We start from the raw sequence: 14,312 nt of genomic DNA, 5'->3' as shown, positions 1-14,312 counted from the left end.
TCGCTCTCCGTCACCTTCGGGTGCCTCCTAGGCGGAGCGGCGGAGCTGCTCCGCTTGGCGGCGTTCGCTGGTTCTGTTCTTCCGATGAGAAGCTGATCGATTACAATCCCATTTTGGTTGTCCCTTATGAAAGGGAAGCCAAAGAAATATTCGAAAAGTGGTGCAAGGAATATGAGATAACATACTCTTCCGAAGAAGAGAAAGCCTTCAGGTTCGGTCTCTTCAAGGAAAACATACGCTTCCGAAGAAGAGAAACTCTTCAGGTTAATGAAAGCTAACAAGTTCATTTGCTTTTAATAATCTACCTTGGTTCAATTTTAATGTTATATTTTACATGTTGTGAGATTGTATTGTGCCTGAGAATTTTATTGTGTTCAATTACTGGGAGTAGTTTGTTAGTTTGAAATTTGAACCCTGTTTGTGTGGAATTGTTTGTGAATTGATAATGACTAGTGACTGCTGATTGAGGGATATAACAACTAATACTCTTCAACAATTCCATAGTTATTATACGCACGGATGCAACATAAGGGTTAAGTGGGAATGAAGGTTGAAAGTTTCAAGATTTAAAGAACCTCCGAACTTTGAAGAGATTACTGACAACTAACATTTGCCTATAAAAAAAAATCAGGTGATGAAGGCTTGCAAAAATTAAAAGAAAAAAGAAAGAAAACGTAAATAAACAGAAATTTATGTCATGTCAATTTAAAACCATTCATGCAATAACACGAACATAATTTCATATGTTAGGAAAAGAAATAAGACAGAATTTGAAAAATTATACACAATCTGAGAATAGAGAATCTCCACTATGAATAAAAAACAGAACACCATAAAATTAATTATATGCTAGATCTGTAATTTGTATACAGATCTTATGTAATTTTGGTAACTACTGGATATATGACTGGCCAGTGATATCTATATCTCGGTCGCCTGATGAAGGAGGAGGATTGTTTATAGGCTTGATAGTGTCCTTATCAACAGGGCCATCAGCACTCTGGCTTTGACTTGCTGGTGGCTTGTTTTGTGTTTGTGGTTGCTCCTTTTCAGTACCATACATTCCACCACCGTATGCACCATGTGTCACAGGCTCCATCTTTGAGATCTGAGGTCCTTCTTCTCCCACTTTTTTCCTTTCGCCCTGTTTCTCCATTGATCACAGATTTCCACCGCCTCACAATAACTTGTGTTTGCTACGTGAGGCTCCTCAATTGCATTATGTAGATCTTCATTTCAGCTCGTAAGTTAGACAAGTGTCTTCCTGTATTTACGTGGCGACGTGTGTGCACTCCACGTATACCATGTTCTTTTTCAATTACAACTTTAGCTAAATCCATATCCATTTTCGGCCTCTCAATATCCCGGATCTACTAAATTAAGACAAAAACTTGTGGATTGCAACTAATTAAAGTATAAATAGAATAAACAATAAATAATCAAGAGAATTAAACTTAAGGTGCCACTCGGGTGGACCTTTTATTTTTTTTCCACCCATGCACCACACTTCATTCATTACCGTTAGATCTAGGAATATTAGAATATTCCTTAATTAAATGGTTATAATTGAATGAATGATAAAATGGTAGCAATATTTACGATCCTTAGTGAGACACACCTTCTTCTCCTTGCTCATTTTCTGCTAGCCTTTCTCTCACTCACCAGTACAAACAGGGCCGGCCCAACACCAAATGAGGCTTAAAGCGAATTTTAATTTTGGGGGCCTTGAAACATGTTTAATCTAATATAAAATTTTGTTAATTTTAATTTTGAGGGCCTTTTTTACTTAATAAAAATAAAATCAGAGGCCTTTTTTACTTAAGAAAAAACAAAAAAAATTGGAGGCCTAAAGCCCTTGCTTGGGTGGCTTTACCCTTGGGCCGGCCCTGAGTACAAAAACCAAAAAATGAATACTTCTGATAATCTTTCTCTCACTCACTTGCTCTTGCTCACGCCGTGACGCAAGGCGGAGAATAGAGCGACTCCAATTCGTCCTCTATGTGCACAACGAGCATGTCCCTGAACCGAATCTGATTGATCTTGACGCTAATGCTCCACCTCCGCCCACCTCTGCCAGAAATTACATCGATCCGTAATCCATTAAAACCAACCAACAAGTCCAAATCTGACTCACGTGTAAGAGATGGCTAAATCAGTTTCATAAACCCATAAATCATTATTGGGGTTCACACAAGGCCAAACACACAGTTGGATAATGTTAAGGATTTAAATCTTTTAATATAATTTTATTTATTGTAAATTACTAAGATAACCTTAGGTGCACCGGTGGACTAAAATATAAAAGGTCCACCCTGGTGGACACCTAATCTTAACATAAGTTATGTTTGACATGTCATTTCAGCTAGCTTATATTTTATTTGACTAGCTTAAATCTTATTTGACTAGCTTAAAAGCTCTTTAAAAGTGTTTTCTAAAGGAAATTATTTTAGTAGTTAAAGTTTTTTTAATAAGCTACCTCATTTATTCATTTTTTATCTTATCATTTTACTAAAATTCTAGGCTTAATAGCTCTTTTGGTCCCTCACTTATCACAATTTTTCATTTTTGGTCCCCAATAAAAAAATTAGCACTTTTGGTCCTCCACATTGCTTAATATTTTGCAAAAGTGATCCCTATTTGGGACTAAAACGGCAAAAGTGTGTGAATGTGAGGGACTAATTTTGCTAATTTTTTTCCGAAGCGACCAAAAGTGCAAAATCGTGATAAGTGAGGGACAAAATGAGCTATTATCATTGCCCATTTTATATTTATAAAAACCCTAAACTTTAATTATTTTTATTTTGAAAGAGTTACTATTAAATTGTTAATATAAAATTTTAAAAAATATTTTGTTAATTTAGACAAGCTTACTTTATTAAATTAAAATATAAAGTTGTTTGTTTGTATTCAATTTAAATTAATAAAAATAAAACGGAAGTAAAAAAAATTAATATTAAACTTTTAAGTGATAAATAATTTGAACTAAATTAGAATATTTAATTGATAATTATTTTAATATCATATATGTATTGTTGTGTATGTAAAATACTGTTAAATGTAAAAGAATTATAGCTAAATAGCTAGTTTTACCAAATATTTTATTTTAATGAGGTAGTTTTTCAACTATCACCTAACTTATCAGCTAGGCATGTTAAACATATAATTAAAACTTGGCAAAATCTAGTAAATATGTCTTTTTTTTATACATCGGAAAATAGTAAAAAAAAAAGTCCTTGATGTCCTTTTCTTTCTTTTGTGTAAACTAAATACTCATTTTCTTAAAATAGGTTTCATGGGCTATTATCTTTTGTATTTCACAAAGTAAATTTGTAGGGGTCACGTTTTTAATCCGACTCTCTTTTCTTTTTACTGTAGTAGTCTCAATTTATATGTATTTTTTTTTTTTGGTCAAAATATGTATTTTTATTTAGTTTAGATAGTTTTTGAATCCAAATCCTATGGAAGTTTTTGTTTGGGTACGAGAACAGGGATCCCAAAAACATCTTTGTAAGTGAATGAACATCTCATACAATTTATATTGATGGGCCGTTTGGTCAGAAAGGAGTGCTTTTGACAAAAAGAAGTTGTTTGAGATTTACTTTTAGATGAATTTTATGTATATTAATGAATAATGAAATATTTAAAACTTCTACATTTATTTAAATAAACTTCACTTTACTACAAACTAGACACCTTTGTGGAAAATTTAGCGATGGTCATTTTGTAACGGTTTAGAATCCCTACAAAGTGATTTCCTGGAGTTTTTCCCACCCATTTTCCATGCAAATTGAAAAATGTTTCTTATGTACTTTTCTTTGAAAATTATTATATCAAAATTCTCATGCAATATTTTTGAGGCAAAATCCACAAAAAAAAAATGCGAAGCAAAATCTGCAAGTAAAAGGATATATGGTTATCCCTACTGTTTTCGTGTTTCAAATCTCGGGACCTTATTGAAATGGGAGCTCAAAATTTTTCATTAAAGATTGGTGTATACTCAATACGTGTAACCATTGGAGATACATAGAAGAGCAGGGCCGGTCCCGACATTTTGGAGGCCCTGAGCAAATAATAAAAATAGACCCCTAATAATTTTGACATTCGAAATTTCATTAGAATCATTATGTTGGTTTGTTTGGCAACTGGCCTCTTGCAATCCGTCAGGGGTCGTGTGTTCGAATCTAAGCAACGCGACCTTTTGCTTGAGAATTTTTTTTTGGGCCCTTCTTTTTGGAGGCCCTGAGTTGTGGGCCTGCTTGCACAGGCTCAGGGCCGGCCCTGTAGAAGAGATAAGTGATCTACGTGATATATGATGTGATATGATTGGAAGAGAGATAGAGAGAAGAAAAAAATGAGTGTAGAGATCAGGGGCGTATCTAGGTGGGGGCAGGCAGGGGTCATCGCCCCCCCCCAAAGAATTTTGAAATGTTTATCGACTATAGGTATTTTTATATAGAAGATGTTATAACATTTTGTGATATGAGTCAAGTTGAAGTTCCTGACATAAAAGCCCCTTATTTTATAGGTAATGACCTTCATAAGAAACAAGATGGAGATATATATAACATCATTACATGATATATGTATTTTATTCTGTAATTGATTTGCAACTATATAAATTAAATATATGATTTAATGTAGAGGTTGTGGAACTTCTCATACTTAGTTCAGCTTTAAATCCTAAGGAAAATTTTGAATCATTTGGCAATGAGAAAATTTGTAAGTTTGTTAAGAAGTTTTATGCATATGATTTTTCCGAGCTAGAAAAGAGAATTTTTCGTTCCAACTAAGACATTATCATTCAGATGTTTACCGAGATCCTAATTTAGGAAATATTTTCATTTTATCCGAGTTTTACCAGAAGTTAGTTGAAACTGAAAAAACAACAATATTTCCACTTATTGTTAGATTGTTACGTCTTGTTTTGACATTCTCTCTTTCAACAACATCTACAGAGCAATCTTTTAATGCAATGAAAGTTGATAAGACTTCGGATTGACAACAAAATTGAAGATGATCTTCTCATAAATTTATTAGTTGTATAGATTGAGAGAGAAATTGTTGAAATATAAAACAACGTAGGGTTTGTATTTAAATAATCTTTTATAATTTAAAGTTTATACAATATTCAATGAAGATTTTTTTAGTCTTATATTTTGCCCCCCCCCCCCCCCACAAGAAAATCCTGGATTCGCCCCTGGTAGAGATGTATATGGACTATTTCATTTCTTAACCAAAGTATCACACACCCAATAACTGTGAAACTAATCACTCCACCCACGATCACCGCACTAAGCAACAAAGGATAAGGAGAAGAGAAAAAAGTCGTGCAGACGGTGTATGGAGTATTGTTTGGTGACACTAGTATCATTACTGAAATATTTAACATGACAAAACTTTGAAGCAAATCCTTATTCAAAACAATTTTGATATATTCACACTTCACTTATTCTTTCATCTCATTTATCACTCAATTTTTTTAATCTTTTTTTTGTATCACACCACTTAAGGCACTTATCATATTACTCATTATTCACTCTTCACTTCCTATGTCTCTAAAGGTGGAATGGATCAAGTGTGAACCCAACATTTTCCTATTCAAAGTTTGAAGGTTAAATATGTTTTTAATCCCTGACTTATACATCATAATCTAAAGTGGTGTTTGAAAACAATTCTCTTTTTGTGTCCCTGAAATTTTTTTTGATTTATAATAGTTCAGACATCATAAAACATTTTTGAAATATTTTGTATCCAGTCATTAGCTCACGTGGCAATCCTCGTCAGACATAAACTATCCACATGTAATCTTTACATCAATTTTAGTTCTTCAAATTTTCTTTTATCATTTTTTATCATTGTCTTCTCCCTCATTCTTCTTCCTCTTTTCCCTTTCTTTTATGGCCACCACATTCCCTCCCCTCCGCCTCTCCTAACCCCAACCTCATTCTTCTCCCAATGGTGGCGGTGGCTGGTGGTGGTTGTGAAATAGAGGAGGAAGAGGAAAAAGTTTGAGGAGAAGAAAAAGACCAAAAATGATAAAAGAGAATTGGAATGACTATAATTAATGATATGAAAATTACTCAGACAACTGTTCCTATTCAGGATTGTCTTGTGGGCTCATAACTGAGTAAATAATATATCAATAATATTTTATAACGTGATAAATTCTATTTTAAAACAATCAAAAAATTTCAGATTCTTTTTTCAGGAATTATTTTACATTCATATTTACCCAATCCAGATATATGTCATATAAGGCTCCCCTGTTAATTTAAAGAGTTTAATGGATATGCACTGACAGTGTAAAATACTTTTACACAGACATCTAATTGAATTCCGCCAAATCATAAAATATCTTATTCTTTTAATTAAAATTAAAGTCAAATGTAATTATCTCTCTTATGTGGCATGCTTTGATTGGATGACTGTGTAAAACTATTTTACACTGTCAGTGCATATCCATTAAACTCTAATTTAAATTCGAATATTTGAGATAATACATAAACAAATACCTAAAATTAAAGCAACATATATATATATATATATATATATATATATATATATATATATATATATAACACTCAGCAATCACAAGAAGCTTGGAAAAAGAGGTGTGAATCCTAGTTTTGAGTTTCACAGCTTCGACGAAAACAATGTCAGCATCTATATATTTACCATATGAGTGTTGGGAATGTGTGTTCAAATTCCTCAACAACAACCAGGACCACCGCCTTACGTGATCCGTCAGAGACCCGGATCGAGGTCTTTCTTCGTTGGCATCTTTGCGAAAAGGGATTTTTTTGGGAGGCCCTTTATCACCGCAAACTTTATTGATTCGTTGGTGAGTTTGAAGAGCTTGACTTGCCTTCATTTTAGGTGTTCATATATCTCAGATGAGTTTCTCTCCTTTCTTGCAGAGGAAGGTCTTCCTTTGAGGAATCTTGTCCTCTATGATTGCCGCAATTACACCTATGCTGGAATATCTTGCTTGGATCTTCGACATGCTGAGTTTCTGAATGATCAATTTGTGGCAGAGTTGTCTGTGTTTTTGGGTAATTTGATATCTATAGACATTAGTTGTTGTAAGAGGCTCACAAGTCAACCCTTTTTGCACTTATCAAGAACTGTTCTTTGCTAAGTGAGATCAAAATGGAGATAACAGGGATTGGGGAAAAGAAGAATTTTTTTTGTTGAAAAATCAAATATATTAATTATAATAAGGAAGGAAGAGACTAAACTCGAGAATAGTGTTTGAGGATAACAAAAACAAAAAAACCTCAAACATCCACAGAGAAACACAACTACTTAATCACCCTCAAAAGTATAGACAAAGAGAACTCCCTTAACAAAAGAGAAAGAACCAACAGAAGTTAAACCGAAAATCTAAACCAGAAGATAACACCAAGAGCAAAATCATCACTCAAGGCGGCCACCACTCCTCCATCTCATGTGACAGGCCGCGAATAGCCGCCTCGTCCCCACCATCAAAAATACAACCCACAAGCTTGCCGACCAACCACGCCTTCGTGGCACGCGTCCAGTAACGACTCCTTGGAGCGCTCCCTGAACCCAACAGAGTAGGACAAACTTAGGGCAAGATCACACTCGAGGATGTACCTCCACCATCAACCGCAACCGAACTCTCACAAGTCACCGAGGGCACCTGACGAGGCTTGCGACCTCTCTTGACCTTTTTTGGACGACCTCTCTGACGAGGAAGAGAAGCACAAGGAGCATCAGGAACAAAAGCATCCAAAGACGGCGCAACCAAACCAGCTGCCACATCAAAGGGTCGATGAAGAGAGACCCCACCATCTTCAACCGAGACCAGAAACTCGGGCATAAGAGGGGACAAACCAAGCACCTCGACAACAGCACTAGGATGAACCGAGTCAACCGCCTAGGCTGAAGGAAGAAGCAAAGGATGGGGTAGCAAATCATCCAGAACACGGCCAAGAAAGGCATCCATCAAGGAGACATCAGGGGAAGATCTCATAAAAGACAAAGGGAACTGATTGTCAAAAGAAGAATTATTTAAGGGTTCCCATTATTTAATGAATTGTTGTGTGAACCCTCAGGTGAAGTTTCTCCATTTGGCTAGGAGTTCATGTATGCGAGGTGAAATCATCAAAAAGTTGAGTTTTGTCTGCTCCAATTTGGAGCTTCTTGACTTGAGATTTTGCGGTTAGTCTAAACTATCTGACGGTGTCATTGAAGTTTTAAGGAAGAAAGGATAAAACCAGCACCGGGAACGTGAATAGTGCTATTTTCCGGGTAAGAATTGATTTATATTTAAAATGCAATGTGTATCTTTTCTCATACAACATTTACAAAATGTAAAATAACAGAAAACGACTCTAACGGCTTACAGCGCAGAAAACGGTGCTGACGACTTATAGCGTAGAAAACGACGCTGATGTCGGCGGCGTAGAATCTAACAATGTAATATTATCTCCATGACGTTATGTTGTTTTAATATGTTTCTTATTTTTATCATTATGCTAATATATTTTTTTTGCAAAACCAATCAAATAATGCCCAACCATTATTGCTCCACAAAACCAATAATCCATTAAGACAATGGATTAAAGGTGGGACATGGTGCCCATGAATAAGGCCCATGTCCAGTAATCCATTAAGAAATACCCACAAAATTACCCCAAATGAAATTCCTTTTACCCCCTTTCCTTCGTCGTCACTGTCGTTTCTGCTCCAGCTTAAACCCTACCACACACACCACGCATACGAATATTACTACAACATGGAACTTGTGTTTGACTGTTACAAAATGGAACTTGTGTAATTAATTAATTAATTAAATTTGTGTTTGACTGTTACAAAATGGAATGATGTAGGGGCGGACAATTTTTGGCACCAACGGACCTAGGGTTGGACTTGTTGGAGAACCACTGCGCTAGCTCATGAGGCACAACGACCGCATCATTGGGGTTGACGAAAAGGTAAGGTCAGATCAACTATTCTTCTTGGTTTGTGTTCTTCTTCCGGTATAGTAATAATAATTTATATCTACTGAGAGCACACACACGAGTAATAATAAAAAAGTATTTAATAACCCCAAATATATTCCCCAAAGTTCGGTTTTCTAATTCATTGAATAGCAAGCTTTATGACCTCGAAATAATCACTTATTTTGTTATCCATTTATCCCAATAATTGTAATAATAAATTCTATCCACTCCGTTTTTTTGATTCCTCATTATCAATATCTGATACTGCTGAACTGTGACTGCTTTGAGAGGAAATGATTCAAATTATCCCTCCACGTTGATTCTTGAGAACAAAAAGTCTTACTTCATAGTCCTGAAACAATTCATCTAGTTCACACAGAACGCATGGGGGACCATCACAATTAGGTTGACAATTTCGACATTTACCCACATGTTCAATATCTTCATCCTTCAGATTTTCCATCGTGTGATCGATTTCTAACTGTCGTTCTAGTAGCGCTTTCCTAGATGCCTCTAATTGGTCCAAACCTGTCTGAATTTGATACTTCAGATAGCCGAAAATGAGCAGCTTTCCTTGATGATTTTGAATTGTTTGAATTTCCTGAGATGGCTTCTTCAATATTTTTGCACATAGATGGAAGTTTGAAATCAAGTGGATTGGGATGTTGTGCAGGGGTAATAAGATATGTGAAAGGGAATTATCTGCAGGGATTTATCATGCAACTTGGGACAGTGGGAGAGACTAAATCGCTAGAAGCAGAAGGGATGAGGGCCAAAATAGTTCTGAAATACATTTATTCCTTGGGATACAATTATGTTCATGCTTATACTGACAGCCAGATCCTCTAGAACCTTCCATCTACATAAAATCGTCGGCAAACAAAACCAGGCAGCTGATGCTTTGGCGGAATAAGGATACACTTATAAATCCGCCAAGGTTAAAAAGCTTCACCCTTGTAACACGCACCTGCCCCCTTTCATCCGGACGAAGGTGATGTCGTTGGCAGCAAATGCATGTGTCAATACATCATGTACATCATTCCACCTTCAAAATACAAGAACTTTTGCTTTATGATCTGTAGCCTTTATTGACAAGATTTGTCTTGTGACGGCTTTAATCTTAGTTCCATATGAACCTTTAACGCTAATGGATGTTTCACATTTTTCAAAGTACTGTATGCTGCATTAGATGATACTTGACCTAAAATTTAGGAAAAACACATCTGACGCAGCTGTGGGGTTTGCAATGGCTGCGCAACCTTCCTTGTGTTAAGTGTAAAGTTTGTAGGTTAAAGGGAAAAACTTTCTCAAGTTTCGATTCTATGTCGCCGACATCAGCACCGTTTTCTGCGCCGTAAGCCGCCAACAATGTTTTCTGCACCGTAAGTTGTTAGAGTCGTTTTCTATGTTGGTTTCCACTATTTTATATTTTGTAAATGTTGTATGAGAAAAAAAATACACATTGCATTTTAAATACACTGAGGTTGTGTCCAGTCTTTTGAGTTCAAAATCCAAAGTCGTGTATCACTCTTTCTCAGCTTAAATTGTAAAAGATTTCCAAGATAGCATGAAAACTGTGAGATTTCTACCGCATTATGTTAATTGGTAAAAGAAACCATACATGATATTTCGAGCTTCAAGAAATGTTTTACAAAACCTTTTTCAACAGTGGATTTCCCTGTAGTCAAAACCATCATCGTTAGTTAATGAGTATTAAAGAATCTATTGATTTGATTTGACCTAAAATTTTTGAAATGACCTTTGACGCAGCTTTCGGTTGTGTAATGGCTGCGCAATAATCCTTGTGTCAAGGGTAAAGTTTTATAGGTTAAATGGTGAGTTATGAAAATACCCTCTAGTGATTATTTCCAAGTGTTCATTTTAAAATCTTTAATGCATTTGTAAATGATGTATGAGGGAAAAAAGACTTATAATTTTTTGTATGCAATTTTTTGTGGTATTTCATAATTTTTAGTGGGTTTGAAAAAATATTCTGTTTTCATTTTTCATTTTTCATTTACTAATTTTTAGTGGGTTTGAAAAAAAATTGCTACCAGGATCTATTATGCATGCAACAACTGTTTATGGAATGCTTTTTGGAAGTGTTTTGTTGGAAGAGTATATCAGAGAACTTTCATTGGATTCTATGCTTGACAAAGTAGCTGAGAACACATAAGCACAAAGCCTGACCGGAGTTTTCTAGAAGAATATTCAAGAAACATTCAATGAATCACAGAAGAAGGGGGAAGGGAAGCTTATAGAGTTTTTGGGACATCGCTTACAACCTTTTGTTGAAGGTAAAAAAGATGATTTTGAAAAGTGGGGAAAAACACAAGTTGACAAATGATAAGTGTCAATTTTACCTAGTTTTCCATTGTTATTAAGGCACTTATCTATGTGATTTATGGAAAATTTCTATCAAAGTTACACTCATTTGCTAAGAATTTATAGATTAGTGAATTCTAGCCAGAAAGTGTTTAAAATTTATTTCCAATCTCAACTTTTGTGGTAGGGATGATGATTTAAGGGAAAAATGCAAGAAACCAAGGATTTTGAAGATTTTGTGCCAAACGAGCTGAGCTGATTTTGAAGGTGCTCAGCTGATTTTTAGTGGAATGATTCTGTCTTAAAAGAGTTGAGCTAATTTTGAAGGTGCTCAGCTGATTTTTAGTGGAATGATTCTATCTTAAAAGAGCTGAGTTGATTTTAAGAGTGCTCAGCTGGTCTGAGGCGGTTTGGAGACAAAACCCATCAGTGAAGGTAAACAAATTCAGCTCAGCGCACGGGAAAAAAAGATGAGCGCCCTGTGTCAAAATTTTATATAAAAAGGCCAAAATCCCATCAGAAACGGAACTTACAGAACCATAATTTGAAAAAGGAGAAAACCCACAAAGGAAGAAAGAAAGAAAAGGGAGATTGAGAGCTTTCGCACCTTCCGTCGAGCTGGGGACACGCCAGCGACGGCACTGGTCATCTCCATCTTCTCTATTCTCTTGTAAGCTTTAAGCTTCCATGAAAATGGATAGCTAAACCTCTTTGTGTTGGGATTGGATGTAGTCTTTTATCTTGAATGTATCCAACTTGATTCTCATGTATAAATTTCTATTCATATGTGTTGATTTCAATGATCTTGTATTGTTCTTCATGCTAGTTTTAGATTTATCAACTAAAGCTTGATTTTGGATTTGATTGAATGGTGGAAACTATTCCTTTGGTTCTGAAATAGATAAGATCATCTAGTGAGCTTCAGTTTTAGGAATGAAATTGAAATCCATTAGTAAAGAAGCATCTAAGCTTAAAGCAACTTGTTTTCTAATTTATTCAAGGAATTGATTATTGGAAAGTGAGGTGATAATTCTTTTTATGAGGGAACTGTGAAAAGGATAAGAAATGATGTGATGGAATCCAACATAGGAAGTAACTTATATGTGAAATCAAAAGGATACTGAAAAGTTAATCGGCGAAATCTAATTTCAACTGTTTTCTCAACTTGTTCACAACTCATTTCATTACTGCTTTTCTTTTATGTTTGCAACGTATCTCAAAACAACCAACCAAAACACTCGAACTCATAGCTTAAGTATTTTCACTAAAGAACGACATTGTATTTCCAATTCCCTGAGGACGATAAAAACCCTTTACTATACTACGATTGAATCTTGAAAGGGATTTGAAAGTATTTGTGGTAAAAACCTTTCAACAACAAGCTTTCAAAAGCTGCTTTTGGAGAGGTCATGCTATATACTATTGGTTATTTCTACACCGTAAAAGGCGCTAGCAAACGTGGAAAGGATATGAAGCAGGCTCCTTTGGAAGCTTGGGTACAAAATAAAGAATCCATCATACAATCACAAGTCACGCCAGCCGCAGGTGTCGTGTTCTTAATTATTTCACATGCTAGAAGAGTATGAGAAGGAAGTAGACATTAGAAAACTTAATGGTGATAGGAAGGATCACACGATTAATGTTATTTGGAAGATTAATGTGATTGATATTGTCTCAACACTCTCACATGTCTGCCAAGCGGTTCTTGAAGATCGTAAAGCCTCCCAATTTGTTCAAAATTTACGAGTCGGAGCATTGGAGAGGTTGGGAACCATGTTTCAAGGTGTCAAGGCTCCTCACAACAGACAAAACTGTCTCCGTGAACCAAGTGATGTGTAGTAGTCATGGAAGCTCCAGATTATGAAGAATTTCCAAAGAGTGTGTTATTCAATTTTTAGAGTATAAATGAAGTGTTATTATCTTATGAAATATGTCTTGTTATGAATCTAATTCTTATGTTATGTCCTGCTGTATTTTTTTGGTTGAGAAGCTACAGGGATGAGATAGCACAATCATTTCATTGATGAATTTTTTAACATCCTTTTTTTATTAAAAAAACATTACTAATCACTTACATTTGCCTATTAAAAAAAACTTTGACCACCATCGTCGCTGCAACCACCACCTCCACTGCTTTTGCTTCCATTGCTCCCACCACCACCTCTACCATTGACCACCACTGCTCTGTAGCAACTACCACCACCACCTCTTCCTCACCATCATCGTTGCTACCCTCTCCACTATAATCTATATTCATCTCATTGGTTGATATTAACGACGACGATGGTGGTGACGATAGTGACAGCTCGTTTTTGTTTTCATAAAAATGAAAACGTTTTTTTTCTCTTTAGATAATATTTTATAAAATATTTTTGAAAAAAAGTTTTCATAATAAATATAAAACAAACATGATATTGTGTTATTTTATATCTTCTTTGAAAATGAACATAGAAAGTAGACAAACCAAATAGTCCATAAATTGCGCAATTAACATGCGGCAATTTTTATTGCCGTAAAAAAATGAAATGTGTATCACAGATTTCATTTTATGGAAGCATTTAATGTGTCTTGTGTTTGTGTTATCGCAATAAAATTGTGATACACTAAAATTAGGGTTAATCATCAAATTGATCATTGTCTTATTAAGGCTATTTGAGTTTGGTCCATCGCCGGAAAATATTGTGTTTATAGTCCCCACGGTTGCAGCTCGTTTGCATCTGGTCCTCGCCGGGGGGCGGAGCTCAGACGAGCTTGTTGAGTGGCATCTCGGAACTGATATGGACCGCTGACTGGAATAATGAAATATTATTTGGAATAATTTTTTTTAAAAAAAATTCTAAAACACATCAAGAAAATAAAATAAATTAAGACCCAGCTATTTTCCATTAATTTGAAATTAATCCCCAAATCAAAATCAACCCTCGAATTCGCAAATCAAATTGGTATATACATAAATTCTTGGTGTATTGTATTAATTCCCGAATTCCCAAATCAAAACCAATTTCCAATGCCTTAACT

At 35.2% G+C, this 14,312-nt stretch overlaps 1 protein-coding gene across 1 annotated transcript; it reads right to left on the bottom strand.

The window, feature by feature from the left end:
* Nucleotides 1-892: 892 nt before the first annotated feature.
* LOC130712256 (uncharacterized) lies at nt 893-1,156 on the bottom strand. Its single transcript, XM_057562091.1, has one exon. It carries the CDS (start codon nt 1,154-1,156, stop codon nt 893-895), a length of 264 nt encoding a protein of 87 aa, XP_057418074.1.
* Nucleotides 1,157-14,312: the final 13,156 nt, after the last annotated feature.

This window comes from Lotus japonicus, chromosome 1, assembly GCF_012489685.1.
Source record: "Lotus japonicus ecotype B-129 chromosome 1, LjGifu_v1.2".
In the NCBI taxonomy this organism is placed as follows: domain Eukaryota; kingdom Viridiplantae; phylum Streptophyta; class Magnoliopsida; order Fabales; family Fabaceae; genus Lotus; species Lotus japonicus.
The sequence above is the reverse complement of the archived record's forward strand: the minus strand, read 5'-3'. Positions and strand labels throughout refer to the sequence as shown.